Raw genomic sequence first — 19,947 nt, forward strand, 5'->3', positions numbered from 1 at the left:
ATAGCATGAACAATAGGATTCTTATAATAAGTTCCCTTTGAGGCTGATCTAGCTTGTGTTTCTTCTCTGATGATTGCCTCGTATCTAGCCACGCTAGTGGTTAATTCAAAGATGTCCCTAATATCAACTCCTTCATATTTCTTGCGCAACTCGTAATTTAGACCTTGTTGAGCTATCCGGACAAACTCTAGCTCCCCCAAATTAACTCTGCACTTGTTTCTTGCGGCCTTAAATCTGTCTAAGAAATCTTGGGCTGATTCATGTGCTTCCTGATACATCTTTGCCAAATCGGCAATTGTGACTTCTGGTTCAGCTCGATAGAATTGCTCATGGAAAGCTCTTTCCATGTCGGCCCAGTTTTGAATAGAATTTGGTGCCAAGTTAACGAACCACGCATGTGCAGGGCCAGTCAATGAGTTTTCAAACCACTTCAGTTTCAAGTCATCATCTCTTGAGTGTTCGGCACACCGTGCTGTGAACCGAGAAATATGTGCTATAGTTGATTGGTAATCATCTCCACTGAAGAGAGGAAAGTCAGGAAATTTGAATCCCCTCGGATAATCTCTGTTTTCAACCCTTTCCGGATATGGTTTAGTGTATCTCGGCCTGGCCGTTCTCCTAGGAGCCGGCCCTACAGTTTCTTCACAGATTCTCCTAATTTCTTCGACTGTCAACCCATTCCTAGGTGGATTTTGTCCTCCTAAACCGTTGTTGTTATTCAGCGGCTGTTGCACATAATTGTTAGCCATGCCAAACTGAGGTTGAGCTTGAAACGGCTGCCCACCAATAGGAAACTGAGCCTGTGGCTGTGGAATATAAGCATGAGCTTGCTGCCATGGAGGTTGAAGTGCTTGGTTGAGTTGGCCTTGTTGATTTTGTATCAACAAGGTTTGCAAAGTGTTCTGACTATTCACCATAGCCGCCATTGTTTGGTTTAGTTGCTCAAGAGACGTTTGCAATCCTCCGATTGATCGGTTAGTATTCTCTCCCAAAACAGTAGCTAACTGATCTACCAACGTTCTATTGTTGATTTCTCCTCGGGCAGCGAGTTCATTCGTCTGCAACTTAAAAACCTCATTCAATGCTTTATACATATATTCGGCTGACACTCCGGCCGGTTCGAAATAATCAGCTTCAACGGTATCTCTGACTCTTCCGTCTCGTGTTGCATATATCATAGCGCCAGGAGTGGTCGCGCTATTTGAGGCACCCTGAAAAGCATTAAGTGGTGAGCCTCTAGACGAACTGTCAGTAGATTGTCTGGCCAAAGCTGCTTCAGCGGCCGCTCGTCTCATGTCTTCTTCCCTTGCAACGGCATCGGCTGCCGCTGCTTGTGTAGCCTCCTGCCTTGCGGCTAATTCGGCTGCTGCAGTCTTTGCTGCTTCTTGAGCTCTACGTTCATCGGCTGATTGCTCTGCCGATGAAGAATCTGAAGTCCTATTCCCACTTGACTCAAGTGACATTCTGATTGGAGTAAGATCGAGCTTCGGCCGTGATGGACAAAAAGTTGAATTATGTCCAGACTCTCCACACCGAAGACACTTCTTTCCCCTGTTTACACTGTACGGGTTGTCTTGTTTTTGTTGACTAACCTCCTTCCCTTGCATTCAACCTTACTAAGAAAATAGTAATCTTGAGTCCCACTGGGCGTGCCAAAAGATGTTGCCTCTAAAAATCACCTCGGCTAGAAAGCCGAGAGATCAAGGAACAAATGTCCTTCTTGGTGAGTAGATTGCGGGGCGTGCCAGCACACGGCCAGAAGGCCAAGTGTGCAATTGTAGTTGTAGTAGATGTAGTTCTGACTTATCAAGCAATTGTTGGCCGAGGAAGGAACTGATTCTCGGCCGATAGTTCGCTGCCTTTGGATCAAGGACTTGATGGCTGAAGGTCGGGTGAATTGGGTGTGGTTGTGAGAGTGTGAGTGAATATGAATTGTCTGGTCACAGGGCTTAAATCAATTGGATCCAAATAATAACAAGTAACTGTAAAGGTGAACTCGTAACGAATGAAATCTTCAAGATTGATAGCTACTATGCGACTACGAACAGTAAATAACATGGTCAAACAAATAAAGCATAAAGACAATAAGGAGCAAATAAAAGATAATAACAACGAAACTGAAATATGGAATGGCTGAAAATTATTAACTACTGTTTGAAAGAAAACAAAGAGAACAATTCAAAATCGATACTAGGCTACAAGGAAATTAAAGCAATTGAAATTGTAACTAGCAGAGCAAATAAACTAGGGAAACAGACGGAACTTCTACCTAAGCAAAAGGTAACACGAAAATAAGAAAAGCTTGATGGCTTGAGTTTCTGGAGTTGTGTGTTATGTCTTTTGTCGATACTTTATTTATATTGGCTGCTCTTGTGACTTGAACTTATCTCTTGGCTCTTTGAAGTTGAGTGGAATTCGGCCTCCTTCTGGCTCAGTGACTCTATCTTGCTTTGGCTTCAATACTTATCGTCGGCTGACTTGACGCTGGACTCTATCTGGATCGGCTCTGATGTGTTCATCAACGGCTGCAATTAATCTTGAAGTAGACTACCTTGGATTGAACTCTCTTCATCGGCTAACGAACTTCAATTTGATTGAACTACTAACTACATCGGCTATTATCTTTCTAAGTTAAGTTCGAGTTGGAAACTGACTAGAGGGATTTGAACAATCGGCCGATGATATTTTAGACAATAAGTCTCTTTTTAAATTGACGACTACGGGCCGGCCGATAACCAATGGCCTAACTTTCGAAACTTCCCATTGGCCTTAGTTTTTATGTGATTTGTCTTGGACCAAAATGAATTGTCCAATTATTCATTGGCCAATATTTCTATCTATCGGCCCCCAATTACCTTTTGAGCGGCTCATTGTAATTAGAAATCAATCCAACTATGCACATTAGCTATGTCTGAGTGGACATGCAAATGTGGGTACAAACACAAGGGTAAAATTTACAGTGAGTTGGAGACTGCGACTCCGGTGCCGACTTTGGTTATGGAAACTAAACATTGGTTTGCAGTTCCTTAGAACAATGATGATTCAAATTCGTATTTGAATCTAATCATTGTGAATATGGGGTTATTTTAGATGAATCATTAATCTTCAAACCAATGTTGAAATTTGACAGAACCAATATAGAAATTGAAAGCCCTCATTTTTATTCCAATTTGGATAAGTATTAAATTCAATCAAAGAATATAATATCCATAGTCATCTTTAGCAAACGCTATATTGATTTCAAAAGATCTCTTCGATATGTACAAGATAGTACTGCAAAATCCAATCACCCAATTCTACTAGAGTAGTCACCAAGCTATTTCACATCCAAACAAGATGAAGAATGTGTACAAGTGAAACAACAGAGACAACGAGAAAGAGAGAAGAAATACAAAATCAGAAAGAGTGGGATGCGAAGATGTAAGATAACATTGGATTATAATATTTTTTTTTTTTTGTCGTTCTCTTTCAGTTTTCTATAGGGACAAAATGGAAAATAATTTTTTAAAAAAACTAAAGAGGTCCATATAACAAATGTGGAGGTCATAATAGAAGCACTCTTAAATTTTTTTTTTTTTTTACAATCGTTTTTAAAAATATTACTGAATTGACCCTATTTTCTACAGTAACCAGGTGCATGGTAGGTAGTTTCCACATGATTAGGATAATCAATCAAATCATATGCCTTGTCATTAGGGTGGACTATATCAAGCAAAATATTGTATCGATCTAATATTAGTAACATATTCAAATCGTCATAGCTAGCTATATGCGTGAATCTATGAATTCCACAAAATCCCCTGGTAATTTGACCATACTGTTGCCTTCAAATGCTATAACAGCAAAAAGTTATTCATCCTTTGAAATAGAATATGTTGGATTTTAAGGCACCCCTTAACTAGGAGTACTAACTGTTTCAGTTAAGTACCCTTAACAATGTTCAAGAGCGCATACTAACGCAAAGTACACAATCAAGGATACAGTATTGATTTAATTGTGGATAAACATCAAATTTGATTAGTTGACTTTTTCAGTCTATCCAGACATAACTTGTTTCTTGGTTGTTGATTTTTCACATATTCTCAGCAGTTTTGCAAAGTAGGTGTACTAATATCGAAAGAGTAAGCAAACATTTATTCAAAGAAAAAGAAATAAGCACATATTATTCAAACATTATCATGAAGTACATAAAGATAACAATAACAATGTAGTGCATAAATTAAGTTGAAGAAAGAAAAACACACAACCTGTGGTTCAGAGAAAGACATGCACGAAAACTAGAAGAAGAACACTTAGAAAGATATTGCAGAACTTAGAGACACCATAACTAAAATTTTCAAGGAAAATTAAAGCTGCCAGCAGGAGGAGGATTCGACCACATAGTACTGTGGTTCTGATCCGCGAAGGGAAGCATCATATCCTCACCGGTAAACCCCATATGCTCATGATTATCTGGATGTGGCAGTGGTGGTTGTTGCGGCGCATTCATCATATCCATGAACCAGTGATTTTGCTGCTTCTGAGCTGCCATATGCATCATTTGGAGCTGCATTGCCTCCATGTTATGCATGTGATCAAAAGCTTGCCTGTCAAGGGCTGCATGCTGCATGCTGCTGCCCTCTTCACCACTCTTCATTGCCATGTTGCTGCCACTGTCCTCTCTATTACTCTTCATCGCCACCATTCTATGATCTGCTACAGCAGATGACACCCCCTGTGCTCCTTGCAGTACTTGGTTCTGGCTCTTCACAACCTCCTCCTTAATGTTCTTCATCCTGAGATGTAACTCCTTCAAGTGCTGGTCAATGACCCAGCCAAGATCAGTTAGGTCTGACAGTGTCAAGCCCTGGAGAGGCTTTCCAGTTAGGCTTTGGAACATCACACGAGCCATCTCCTTTTCTCGGTTGTCTTTCTTTTGCTTCTTGAGTTGTTCCTGAGCCTTGTTGATTCTTTGCCTCAAGAAACTCTCTTGATTCACCATCTTCTTGCTTTGCTCCATTTCAGGCATGGTCTTGAACTGCGCAAGCACACGTTGGACTCCTAAGGGAGAAGGCCAAATTTCAGGCTGGGAGTCATAGGGGCTGTAGATAATAGCACAAGCATCAATGTCACAAAGGGTGGTGAGTTCGCTCACCTTTTTCATAAGACCCTTCTTCCTTTTCTTATATGTTGCTTTTCGAGCACTATCATTAGTAATGTAGGCAAGTTTCACCTTCTTTCTAGTCATGGCTAGAAAGAAAAGATGAAAATGTTGCAAACTGGGAAGAAGGGAATGAAGAAATGGCCTTTCTGGTTTGCTCTTGCCCTGAAGAGACTCTGCTCTATTTAAAGCAGACATGGGGCTACCTAATTAATGCTGCTTGAAATGCTATGGATTTTCTGATGTTTTTCAATTGGATGCAAAATTTAATGTCGGCCAATTGTGATGCATGAATGAGAGACCAAATCCATTTTGATTCTGTCTGAGAATTGAGCATATACATGCCAACCTATTACAATGTGTTTGAGCATGAAATAAAGGAGGGGTCTAATAGTAATGAATCCAGATTTGTTGTCCTAATAATTGTGTGTGAGAAATGAGGATTTCATATGAATGGTAATGAAAGCGAGTTAATGCAAAATCTGGGGCTGGGATTCTTAGCAAAAGAGAAGGTTGACAAGTTGTAGACATACATGCATTTCAAGCTGACTATTGATATTGGTTTTATATGGAAAGTTATCTGTTGATTTTCATTTGTTCATACAATAAAACATTGATTTTCTATATCTCATTCAATCATTAGAGGGGAGTTATGTTCCTATCTTTTGAATATCACTTATAAGGTAAGTTTTTAGGGATTCAAATATTTCTTAACTCATATGATTTCGTTAGTTTTCCGTTACATGTTCTATATATATTTTGTTGAGCGATGTCATAACGATCAATACTCAATGTCAAAGATTTGTATTCCTAAACCCTAATAATACTCATTGCATTGGGGAGCAGATAAACGGGCAAAGATCTTCTACATCATAGTTTATCCGTTAATGTTTCGGTTGGTTTTTGTTTGACTATGATTGCGAAATACACACTAGCATTATATCAAATGACGAAAGTTGCTTGTAGGCTTATAACATACTAGCATTATATCAAATCGGGTTGGACTCATGTTTCAAACCCACCCAAAACCCGGTAACCCGCTAAACCTTCACAACTAGAGCAGCAAACATCCCCTGTTCCAAACTCACAATTGCAGTTGCCAGAGTGAGGTGGTATAATCTTAAGTTTACAATTAGGGTTTTCAGAGGTGAAGGGAATCACAATACTGGGAAAAGACCCAACCTTTTTGTGTCTTCAGGTAAGTAGCTTGGTTTTGGCGATGAGCTGCATTTGAAATTCCTCATTTTGGTGCAAATTTTACATACATTGCCACCCAATTGACTGTGAATTCAGCAATGGAAGATTGCCAATGTCGAAAATCCACGGAACGAAACAGAGCTTAGTGTCATTGACTGATACCCATTAACGTTCACTGCTCTGAATTGCAGGAGAAGAGGATGAAAGTCAAGATCTTGCGTATCCTTCTCACTGTTTTGTTCTGTTCATCTATTTCAGTTCTACTATTTTCTTCCCATTTCTTAACAATCTTGTTTTGCATTTAGTCATAGTAGCATGACTTTCTGCTTGGTGGTATTGGATTAGTATGAATTGGGTTTTTCAAGAATAACTATAGTTGATAGGCTTCAAAGTTGTACTTCCTGAGCTGTTGTCTAAGTTGAAGACTCGAAATAGAACACCCTGTATTTATGTTCTTGAAGGCAATCAAGACCTGAGCTTGAAATGAAAATTGTTAGCCTAACATGTTAGTCATGAGTGTCTAGGATATTTCTTTCTGTGTTTCGTTGGGTTTCAGTATTCTGGTAATAATATGAAAGTCCTGTATGCTCTAGTATGATGGCAATCAAGACTGGAGCTTGCAATGAGAGTAGTACTCTTATAGGATATTCATGAGTGTGTCTAGCATATAATTGTCTAACTTTTATTTTGTTTGAGTAGTTTGATAATAACATGGAAATCCTCGTATGCTCTAGTTTGACATGTTTGCTAGTTATCTAGCCTAAACTTGAAGTATCTTTGTTGTGATTTGTGAAATGTCAATGCTGCAAGCATTTTTTAGAAAGAGTTTTTCTTGACCCGCTCTCCTCTTTGTGACTTCTGCTGGGAATTTAAACAGAGTACAGTCTCTTTATCCCTTTCCCATCTCTTATCTTCATTTATAAATTTTGGATATGATCAATTGCTCTAGTGTATACCTAACATTGATGTGCCCTTTGGTGAGATGTGATATATTCATTTGCTTTGAGTTTAATTCTTATGTTTTCTTTTTTACCTGTAGGTGGCATGATGTTGCTGCATGGACATGGGATGCTCAGGACGAAACATGTGGCATTTGTAGGATGGCATTTGATGGTTGTTGTCCTGATTGTAAGCTCCCTGGGGATGATTGCCCACTAAGTAAGTCACAGACATTATAATTTTTATCATTTCTGTTAATTCATCGGATGAGTTCGTATAGTTTCAAACTTTGCTATTTCAGAAGTGGCTCGAATGTTGTCTGTATACACATATGGTCATGCCTTCTTTCAAGCATAATTAATATGAGATCTGTGGTGCTTGCAGTGATCTGTGCTAAAATTTCTCATTGTGTTATGGTATATTGTATACAATTGATTATTAATTTTCAAGCATCAAGATTTGGGTTTTCTTTCTTTTCTCCTACTAAATACCTAAAATATGATTCAGATACCTGACATAGTTTATGCCGACGTGTTATAAAATCACAACTACCATGATATGTTTCCAACAAACTGTGATATCCTATATTTTGGGGACTGGAAGAGTAGATTTATGATAAAAATAAAAAATAAAAAATAAAGAATAAAGGCCAACTAAATTGCTTATTACTCAAGCAGTTTGCCTTTTTTTTTTTTTCCCCTCCTTTTTTGGTGGTTTAACTTTTATTCTGTGTTGAACCTAAAGAGTGAGGCATTTGAGGGATTCTAGATCTAAGATTCAATAGCAACTTCTAGTTTAAATAGTACAGGACAAATGCCAGTAGGTAGCTTAATACGTTTATATGATAGACTCTAAACTGTACTCTAATGTAGGACAAAAAAGGGGAGAGTGAGGGTGGTTATGCTTAGAAAGTTAAATAATTTAAAAATAGGGTAGTTTTAGAAGAAAGATAAGGCCTATAGCTGCTCTAGTTTCAAAGAACATGGGTAATAGAGGAAGATGGTGGAGAGGAGATACCAAGGCATCCAGCCTTCAATAACACTCAATTTTTGTTCATTCCAATCTGATTTGGCTTACGAGAGACAGGCTTATTTATAAGCTTCGGTTACATCTGCCTTAGACTCCTAAAATACCAAAATACTTTAGTAGTGGCATCATATATACCTATTTGCTTGACTGGTTTATGTTTTAGATGCTAGATGTCTGATTATGTTTGTTTATTGCAACATTTGTGTTTCTCATCAACTTTAGTCCAAGGTTGAAGGCTTTCAACTAGGTTTCCTAAGCTAGTAATGCTTTATGAGCGAGTTTTCTGGTGCTGAAGGCTCCAAAAGCATGCTTCATCTCAAACTCAAAATCCCTGCATGTGAAATTAGACATCAGAAACCGCATGAAATGATAACAACATAAGATCCTATGTTAACCCCCGCCTGATTGTACGCCTTCATCACCTGACTTCCTTAGGTCAAACTATGGCTTTCTTACTGAATGATCTCAAATGGTTTGAGTATTTGAACAATCTGAAAAGCAATGCCTTTCCTCATGTTCAGTTCAGTAGTAATATGCACTACCTTCTTTTTGTTTATCCTATTTTGTAATTATAACTGAGAGCTACTAAACATTCTGGGAGGTAGTGTTCATCACCTGACTTCCTTGGGTCAAATTGACAAGCTCTCCTACTGAAAGGTTGTAATTCGTCTGAGTATTCAAAAATTTGAAAAGACCTCATTTTCAGTTCAGTTGCAATACACTGTACCTACTTTTAGATATTCCCACTTTGTGCTCGCATAACTTTTAGTACTATGTTGTGGTCAGAATTGCTACTAGACCGTGACATTTTTCTTTCTGATCTGTTTTCCCATATTTTTAAGTTTATCTTGTTCATTACTGTTACAACTTAATATTTGCATGCATTAGGTCTTCATTGCATCGGGTTTGGTAAATTTACAGACTCCTGAGGCACATTGCCTCATGTGCCGTAGGACATTGTGCTTACCCTACAACTTAAATAGACTCTTTATAGCACTAGACTTAAATAAATACTCTAAATAAAACTCAACTTTAAGTCTTAGAATGATTCTTGATTTAGTTGTTTACTGTCTTTTAATGACTTGGATTCTTAGACTACCACAGAGAGAGGCTTTGGACCCAAAACGTGTAAGCTTTGGAGCTGGACCAATGAGTTTAATCTTTGGCTTCCAAAGAGCGTACCTCTTTTCTAACCAAGATGTGGCTAATGCATCACTTCTCCCCTGCGAAAGGAACTTGACTCGGTCGAGTATGGAGCTAGACCAATTACAGAGTTATCAGTTTCACTTTGTTTAAGAGAAAGTGCATGCTGTCTACTTGAGCTTTGTAGGTGGCTAAACTTTAGCACGCAGGTGCTTAAAATTATACTCCCATATGTCAAGGAATATGAATTGTTATACCGCAATAGGATAGATCACCAAAAAGGATATGGCAGACTTTCATAGGCAGCACATCAAATTTCAGTATCAACGAATCCCGCAATTGAATATGTCACCAAAAAAAGTTCATTGGAGAGATTTGTATTTTTAACCCATCTCACCTTGTATAGGTTTCGATATGGCTTGAGAGGCAATTCACTCTAGGTGGCATCCTGTTGCTTCATGGACTTGGATGCACGGGATGAAACATGTGGGATTTGTAGGATGTCATCTGATGGTTGGTTTGGATGATTCCCCACCAAGAGACTTGATGGATTTGAAGCCTTTGTGTAATCTTTTGTCATTTATGTTGATTCATGGGATGAGTGGACTATAAACTGGGCTGTGAGAAGTGACTAGATTTTGTCTTACCTGTTTCAAACTTGACTAGTATGATTTCTACGGGCCTTGTTACTCATTCATTTAATGGCATAAGTTAATTGCAATGGTGTGTCTGCAATTGCTGAATAATATATGGCTTATGCAGTGTATTATTAATTTACAAGCACCATCATTTGGATCTTCTCTGACTTTGTCCTATAAACTACCTAAATATGAAATTACCTGTCAATGAGGGGTTCGTAGGAACTGCTTGGCCCGTTGTTTTGCTACCATGTGGATCTGGTGATCTGGGGTTTGAGCCCTCACAGAGGCCAAATAGTTATTTGCTAGAGTTTGCTGCCTCCTAAAGATTGTAGGGTTCAGGGTTGCCAACGCCTTATGAAATCATGACCAAAATGGCCAACCAATTTGTTTATTGTGCAAGATTTTACCTTGTTTTCTTTAATATTATTGGGTGCTGAACCTGAAGACTTATTAATGGATTCTAGAATTGTATAGAAACTTAACATTTCACCGTAAGATCCAATACTATTCCATTTTTATATGAGAAAGGAGAATAGATAGGTTAACAGTTAATATGAAACCTCTGCAGTATCTGTGGTGACACTTATTAGATTAGGGGACCATTAGATAACTGAAAAGTCTACATGGTAGTCTAGACACTCAATATGATTATCTTCATTTGTTGATGTCTGTTTTTCTGGTCAACATTACTTCAACTTAAGGTTTCATTGTGGTTATATAAGCTAGTATCTGTGTGTAGATAGTGTCCTTTTGTTGCTGATGCTCTACCTAGACATCCAATCTGGTAATTGTCATTTATTGATGTTTGTATTTCTGGTTAACATTTGACCTTTACTTCAAACTAAGGTTGATTATTCTGCTTTTTGTACAATTTTTAAAGCTAGTGTCTGCATGTAGGTTGTATGCTTTTATTACTGAAGGCTTCAGAGCATTCTATGCTTCAAAACTGACAGTCATTGCATGAGAAATTAGACATCTGCTAGTGCAAGACGCAATAACGCAAAAGATACTAGGTCATCCATTTAATTGGCAAAGCTTTTCTACCTAATGACTTCTCATAGCCTAATGATGCAAGGATGATGATTCACATGACGAGTGTAACTTTTATCTTTTAATGACCATTTGTGAGAGCGTGGAGACAAGAGATAAGGACCATAAGGTTAATAAAGGTTATGGGTAGGGGAGGAGACTTCATAGTAATATTCTGATTATAGAAAAATTTGAGGAGACGGAATCTTTTCTCCTGCTTGGTGCGTGTCTTTTTTTTCCCCCTTTGAATTAGCAGATCTTTTTGTTAGTAATTGTGATCAATTGGTTTTAATAAAAGTACACCTTTTTCAAAAAACAAAACAAAAAAGTTAAAAACCAAGTCTTTTCTTCATTTTGAGTTCGGTTTTAATATGCAGTTACTATCTTTTGATTTTTCTATTTTCTTTTTCGGAATGCAAGCGTCATCAGTCATGGCTAATAGATTCTGACATTGCCCATTTTGCCTTGTAGTCTGATATGCGTGTGTTCTACTAAGTCTTCTCTGCTTTGTTCATTATTGGTGAAACTTTATGTTGATCTGTCATTAACTATTATTTATCTTGCAGTTTGGGGTGCATGCAACCATGCATTTCATCTTCATTGCATCCTAAAATGGGTAAATTCACAGACTTCTCAAGCACATTGCCCCATGTGCCGGAGGGAGTGGCAGTTCAAAGGATGAGAGAAAAATTGGGATCCCTTTTAAGGAATTCCTGCCCCCTTTTCTCTCTGTCATAATGTGCAGGGATTGCCGGTGCAGACTTGCAAATGTTCGGTTGTATATTAAACTGAGGCAACATACATTTTTTGTATCTGGTTATCTATGCTGAGGCAACTCCTCGTTTCAGTTATCAATCATTTGATGTATTCCCTCCAAGTCGCTGAGGCAACTCCTCGAGGTTTCAGTTATCAGTCATTTGATGTATTCCCTCCAAGGTGGACTATAAATGACTATAAGTGATCCTTTTTTTCTTCTTCTGGGGTTTGTGTGGTATCAGAACCCATATGTCTAGAAGGTTATTATAAAGTTTGCATACGGTTAAGGGCTTTCTTTTGGATTAAGACCGTTATTCTTTAATTTGCTAACTTAGATCATACACTACTTTTACCTTTATAGATGTAGCTCTTTCTTGAGCCTCTCATGGTACCAGCTCTGTTACTACTTTAAAAATTTTCCTTTGTTCCAATATCAGGGACAGTTGGAAATGAAACTTGGAAAACGGAGTATAAAGGAAAGGTAGGATAATGCCAAAACCCTAACCGGCGTGATGCCGTTGCATGATGTTTCATTTTTCACTGAATTCTTATGATTGCTTCATCCGTCAAGAACATATCAAGTAGGCCACAAATTTTTCAGTTGAGTTGCATATCGGCCTATAAATTGTGCTGTTTGAGAAGTGAGGAGTTGACTCTTTCATTTATCGGCATCAATTGATAGCAACGCTCTGTGATTGTATACTATCTTATGCAATATGCAGTTCATTGCTAATCTTCAAGTATCAGCATTTGGATGTCCTTTCTTGATTCTCTCATATGAACTATACTAAAATATGCATGATTCACGTAACTAAAATTGGATTATTTTGCCGACGCCTCATGATATCATGTTGTATATGATTTGTAATGCGCAGCTGCCGACAAACTAATAAATCCTATATTCTTGTGACTAGAACAGTAGGTCGTATATCATGTAGAAAGCCAAGTAGCCAACCATTGAACCATCAGTTTGTATCTGACCATTTATTTTGTGTATATATAACTTGAAGAAGGCACCGTTAATTTGTTGCATTCTATCCAAGTTTTATAGAATATACCTTCTATTAATATAGAAACCTCTCCATTTTTTGGTTATTTGGTCTCGATGTTTCGAGTGATGATCATCTTCAAATTGGTAACATAATCTGTACGTGTTGCTCGTGATCTTATCTTCTCCTGGGTTAATACTTGTTTATGTCAATGTGGAATTACATACAAAAGTAAGTTAGGGCTTTATTGTAACTTAGTCGATACGCAACCACCTTGATTAGACACCATCTGTGCTTCTGTGCCCTTATTCTTTGTGTTTCGTTCCCACATCAAGGACTGGTTGATCATGTCATCTTTGAAATATTCGTTACAAAATTGTAGATTCGAGTGAATATCACAAACGGTCACTCAACTTTTACCTGTTCAACACTTTGGTCACTTACTTTAGTCACTTCATTAATTTTTTTCATTGAAAAAAATTTATTTGCCACAATATCAATGATATTTTCGACCAACCAATTGTGAAAAATTAAGAAATCTAAATTGGAATGAATGGGAGAAGTGATTAAAGTGAGACAAAATGCTCATTCGGTGACTTAAGTGATTGACAGAGTAATAGTTGAGTAACTGAAGTGATATATTTGAAAGTTGAGTGACCAAAGTGTCGAATGAGTCATAGTTGAGTGACAATTTGTGAAATTCTCCTTAGAAACAAAACAAAGTAAAAGTATTAAGAAATTAAAGGCAAGAAACATATGAAAGTCATAAACCGTTTTGATTATCAATAATATATAAAAGCGAGGATCTAGTCAGTTCATACTAAAAGAAAGGTAGTTAAAAAAACCAGGTATTAATTTTCACAAGGGAGACATTTCCTTTTCACGATATGGTCCAGTACAGTTTTAAGGCCAAATTTGCTTACAGCCTTTATAGCATCTCTAAACCCTTGGCCATAAATTTCGTCTTCTCTGTATTCCATAGAACTCGATATAAAGTCTTTCAGTTTTCTTGTATACTGAACTTGCTTATTGGCCTTGTACAAGGAGTGAATACCACTGTCAGACGACTCAGACCAAAAAAAACAGAGTGAACACCACCGGAACGAAACCACTCCATCCAAATCAACATACCATGGACCTAATTAGGAAACTGATCAGACATAACCCAAATTAACTAGGATTGAGAACGTAATCAACTTGGAATTCCAAACTAGGAAATATAATATTTGAATATTTTGCCACATTTTTTCAGTACTCCTTGCTTATTACGAAGGCATATAATTGTTGTCAGTGTCGACATTTGCTCATAAATGTATCCATATGATTTGTGTTGTCTGTAACTGAATGCCGACGTCTCATAATTACTACCATGTTGCACATGGTTTTGTATTGTAATGAGAGCAACCTGATATCTTTCCCCAGCTAACTGTCAAACCCTAGATATACTACTTGTGACTGGAACAGTAGGTCTATCATCAAGAAAAAGCCAGCCAATTACTGTTCGTACGTATTTGCAGGAATCTATCCATTCATGGATAATAGATTCAAAATTCCAAAGAACTTCTGTTTATTTATAAGATTGATCGAAAGTTTTCTATTATATAACCTCGCTGCTCGGTTTCATACCTTCATAATCTGAGCTTAATTTGCTGACCAAATTAGGTTGATCAGATTGACAAGCTATATTCAAATGAATTGACAAGCTATATGCAAATTACTTCGATGGTTTTCGTATACTCGCTCAAATTGATGTCAAATGATTACACACACATACTCAAGGTCCTATGTTATTAGCCTGTGAATCAGGTTCGTTGATAGAGGCCCGTGAAACATGTCTGGTACGGTACCAAAGTTGATGTAATAACCTCGTTAGAGGAATTGTACGAAACTCGTCGGAGGAATAATACGAACCTCGATAGAGGAATAATACCATCTCGTGAAAGAATCAAAGACAAACATTTCACCCTTCCTTTAGTTTTCTCACCCCTCCCTTTAGCTGTAACGGTCCTCCTCTTGTCGGAGAGCCTGAAAAGATGAAGAATAGTGAGAATGGAATCAGATAATTTCATTGATAGTGAGAACAAGTATTTGTACAGAGAGACTCTTACAAGTATGGAAATAGCTGAATCTAGGATAACTAGCTACAAGTCAGCAATTACATATAAGAAGGCTAATGTTAAGCTAATGTACAGCTATATGCAGATCTTCATGTCTCAGTACGGAATTTATGGAGGATTGATTTCCTAACACTCCCCCTCAAGTTGGAGAGTGGATATCCTGCACTCCCAACTTGCGAATCATAGGAACAAAGATTTCCTTCCCCAAAGGCTTGGTTAATACGTCAGCTAGCTGATGTGCAGAACTGATGAATTTGGTAGAAACAGATCCATCTTGAACCTTGTCTCTAATATAATGACAATCCATCTCGATGTGCCTAGTTCTCTCATGAAAAACTGGGTTGGCTGCAATGTGTAAAGCGGCCTTGTTGTCACAATATAGCGAAGCAGATTCATGATGTGTAAGCCCCAAGTCCTCTAATAAATAACGAAGCCATGTTAATTCACAGCAAGCCCCTGTCATTGCACGGTATTCGGCCTCAGCAGATGAAAGTGAAACCGTTTTCTGTCTCTTTGATCTCCAAGATATCAATGAAGGTCCAAGAAAGATACAATAACCCGTAGTTGACCTCCTAGTGAGTGGGCAACCTGCCCAATCCGAATCACAATAAGCTCTCAACCTAAAGTCACTGTTTGATGAGAAGAAGAGACCTTGTCCAGGTGCACCCTTCAAATAACGAACGACCCGAAGGGCTGCTTCCATATGAAGTTTTCTGGGTTGGTGCATAAACCTACTCAAGACATGTACAGGATATGTGATATCGGGCCTCGAAACAGTCAAATATATCAACCTCCCAACTAATCTTCTATACCTGCCCGGATCCCTGAGCAAATCGCTCTTGTCTGACAACTTCAAACCTTTCTCCATAGGAGTATCAACGGGAGCTGCGCCCAACAGCCCCGCATCTTTGATAATCTCTAATGCGTACTTACGCTGAGATATAAAAATCCCATTTCTAGAAGAAGAAATTTCAATTCCCAGAAAATATTTTAATTCACCAAGATCTTTAAGACGGAAACTGCTATGTAAAAACTTCTTAATCTCAGCAATACTGGTGAGATCATTACCAGTAATCAGTATATCATCCACATAGATTAAGAGGGCAGTAAATGACTTGCCTTGTTTCTTAGTGAACAGGGAGTAGTCAGCTCGCGATTGCACAAAACCAGCTGAACGAATAGCGTCTGAAAATTTAGAGAACCACTGCCGGGAAGCCTGCTTTAAGCCATACAATGACTTATGTAATCGGCAGACTAAGTGCTCCTCCCCCTGTCGCCGAAGCCCGGGCGGTGGAGACATATAAATCTCTTCAGCAAGGTCGCCATGGAGGAAAGCATTGTTGACGTCTAACTGGTGAAGCGTCCATCCACGTGCAGCAGCCAAGGCAAGGAGGCAACGAACCGAAATTATCTTAGCAGTAGGGGAGAAAGTGTCATGATAGTCAACACCCTCCAATTGGGTAAAACCCTTGGCCACCAACCGTGCTTTGTACCTCTCAATGGAACCATCGGACTTGTGTTTAACCTTGTATACCCAACGGCAGCCAATGGGTGTCTTGCCTGGGGGAAGAGAGGTGAGAGTCCAGGTACCGTTAGCCTGCAGGGCGTCTAATTTGGATTGCATCGCATCCCGCCATTCGGGAAGAGCAACAGCCTCGGAATAGGAGCTGGGTTCTGTCACGGCACTGATTTGAGCAACAAAGGTGCAATAGGCAGGCAAATATCTGTGATAGGAAACATAGTTGACCAGGGGATAGCGAGTACCTTTTGACGGACCTGGCAGGAAGGAAGGCGATTGGGGGGAACAAACGTTGGAGCAGACATAGTCATGAAGCTTGGCCGGCGGACCGGTCTGGCGGCTGGAGCGACGGAGGGGGATGGAATCAGGAGCAGGGTTGGGGTCGATGGGAGGGTCGGGTTCGACGGGGAAAAGATCTGTGGGTAGTGGGGTCGGCGGTGATGGCGAAGATGAATCTGGGGCCGGAGATGGAGCTGGAGAAGGGGCCGATTCTACAGGAACAGAGGATGAGGGCGGAGCGACCAAATGCGCAGGAACAGATGAAGCAGGCGGTGGTGTTGGAGAAAGAGAAGGTGTGGGAGCCACCGGCGCCGGTGGTTTAGGTCGACGGGAATAAGTGCGAAGGGTGGTGGGAGGAGGGGACGGCGAGGAAGAAGAAGAAGACGGGGCTGCAGTGGGTGGAGACGCGTGAAAAACAAAGTCAAGGAGAGAGGATGTGGAATGGGTTGGTAATGGAATTGGGCCTGGGTCGTGGGCCAATGGTGAAGGAATGGAGTTGGGCTGAATTGAAGCATATGGAAAAACATTCTCATGAAATTTGACATCCCGGCTAGTAAAGACCTTTTTGGTTGATAAGTCGAATAATTTGAAGGCTTTTTGACCAACAGGGTAACCAATGAACATTGAAGGTATGGCACGATGATCAAATTTGTGAGAAGGGTGAACATTGGTGGCATAGGCTAAGCACCCAAAAACCCGGAGATGAGATAGAGATGGCAGTTTTGAATAAAGTAGTTCGAACGGAGTTTTGAAAGAAAGAGTTGGTGAAGGTAACCGATTGATGATGTGGACAGCGGTGAGAACACACTCTCCCCAAAATTGGGTAGGAAGATGGGCCTGAAATTTGAGAGCACGGGCCACTTGGAGAATATGCCGATGTTTGCGTTCCACAACCCCATTTTGTTGAGGTGTGTAAACACAAGAATGTTGAAAAACAACCCCATTATCTTGAAAAAAAGAACGAAGTGAGATAAATTCACCACCATTGTCACTTCGAAAAGTTTTAATGCGAGAGTCAAATTGAGTGAGAGTGTATGTAAAGAAGCGTTTGAGAAGTGGTTGTGCTTCATCTTTGTGTCGCATTAAAAAAACCTAAGTGAAACGTGTAAAGTCATCAACAATAGTGAGGAAATAAAAAGCACCAGAAAGGGAAGGGTGTCGATAACGACCCCAAATGTCACAATGAATAATCTCAAAAGGTCGTGTAGAAGAAATAGAACTAGTACTGAATGGTAAACGACTTTGCTTAGCCAGAGGGCATATGTGGCAAGCATTATTAGGCTGAATGGAAATATTCAAAAAGTTCTTGGCAATGAAATTTAAACATGAGGATGATATATGGCCTAAGCGATTATGCCAGAGATCAGTGGATGAGATAGTGAGGTTGCAGGCTGGTCGGTTGGTGGAAGGAGTGGTCATAGATTTCTCCGTCGCTAGTGCCACCAAATAGTATAGCCCGTCACGTTGTTCACCCAAACCAATCGTCCTCTTCGTAACCAGATCCTGCAAAATACACCAATAAGGGAAGAATGTTACTGAACAATTCAGACCTCTTGTCAGACGACTAACTGACATTAAATCAACTTTGAATCGTGGCACAGATAATACATCATGTAGATAATATACGGTATTCAAAGGCAAAGACCCTTTTGCAACAATATTCATTTTATCACCACTAGGTAACAACACGGGTGGTAACGAGCTGCTTTTCTTCTGATGCAATAAATGAGATGATGAAGTGATATGATCCGTCGCCCCGCTATCAATAATCCAATTACGGGAAGCGACTTTAGACAAACCTGGCTTTGTAACCGCATTTGCTTTGGAGCTAGACCCCTCATTTTGTTTGTTAAGGATGGACAAAAACTGCTTGAATTGGGCTTCTGATAATGAAACAACTGGGCCTCCTTCATCCTTGTCTAATGCCTCAGATACCTGATTTGCCGATGGAACACCTCTTGAATTAGAGTTATGCTTAGCCTTAGGATGACCCGGTGGGTATCCAATTAATTGATAGCATGTTTGAACCCAATGACCTGCATCTCCACAATAAGAACATTGAGGCCGACCTCTCCCCGAACCACGACGCCGATCACCGTCAAAACGGCGGCCTTCTTGCGCTCTATCTGGGCGAAAATTTGGGCGAGAGTCTTGCTGCCAGTTTGGACGATAGTCAGGCTGCCAGTTTGGACGATCTGATCTCTCGAGTCGTCCTCCTCTAGCTGGGTTCGGATTAGGCTTGCTGTTCCTAACTGCCATAGCCGCACCAGAGCTTGAATCGGTTGAGGGATGAGAGTCACTAATAAGTCGCTGCTTCTCTTCTTGAGTGACGGCAGCGTATGCTTGACGAACGGTTGGAAGAGGATTCATAAGAAGGATTTGCCCGCGTGTTGCACTGTAAGTCTCATTCAAACCCATTAAGAATTGCATCAATTTTTGTTGATCTGCCTGTGCTCCACATGTTGCGTCTGAATACATGGCCAATTCATCCCATAAGCCCTTCAATTTTGTGTAGTAGGTAGAGACAGAGAGTTGTTCTTGTCGTAGGCTAGCAATTTCTCGCTGAATCTCAAAGATGCGAGGTGCATTGCATTGAGAGAATCGCTCACGAAGGTCTTCCCAAACCTCATGAGCAGTAGGATAACAGATGACACTATCCGCAATTTCTGAATTGACAGTATTAACAATCCAAGAGTGAACCATGTCGTTACACCGTGACCAAGTTGCATACCCTTCTGGATCCACTTCTTCTGAAGGAGCCTTGATTGAGCCGTTGACAAATCCGAGCTTGTTCTTGGAGTTTAAGGCCAAAGTCATAGCCCTTTTCCAACCAGAATAATTATCTCCATTCAAGGGTTTGGAGACTAGGACCAATCCCGGATGATCCGAGTGATGAGTGAAATATGGGTTTGAGATGTCAGATTTTGAAGTATCTGATGCGGTTGCTGACTTGGATGGACTAGAACCGTCAACTGACTTGGCGGTCTGAATGTCATCGATGGCCATGATAGCTGACGAATTAAGGGGATGCTACACGAGAGATTATGATGTAGCTAAGAGTCAGGATCTTGTTCCTGCTCTGATACCATGAAAAGATGAAGAATAGTGAGAATGGAATCAGATAATTTCATTGATAGTGAGAACAAGTATTTGTACAGAGAGACTCTTA

The 19,947-nt window shown here is 39.7% G+C and overlaps 1 protein-coding gene across 1 annotated transcript; it reads right to left on the bottom strand.

Annotated features, from left to right (window-relative positions):
* Positions 1 to 4,132: 4,132 nt before the first annotated feature.
* LOC133717844 (agamous-like MADS-box protein AGL80) lies at positions 4,133 to 6,070 on the bottom strand. The gene has a single exon (XM_062144591.1). The coding sequence runs from the start codon at positions 5,336 to 5,338 to the stop codon at positions 4,337 to 4,339; it is 1,002 nt and encodes a 333-aa protein (XP_062000575.1). The 5' UTR covers positions 5,339 to 6,070; the 3' UTR covers positions 4,133 to 4,336.
* Between the last annotated feature and the right edge of the window lie 13,877 nt (positions 6,071 to 19,947).

The sequence above is a fragment of the Rosa rugosa genome, chromosome 6 (assembly GCF_958449725.1).
Source record: "Rosa rugosa chromosome 6, drRosRugo1.1, whole genome shotgun sequence".
Taxonomy (NCBI): Eukaryota; Viridiplantae; Streptophyta; class Magnoliopsida; order Rosales; family Rosaceae; genus Rosa; species Rosa rugosa.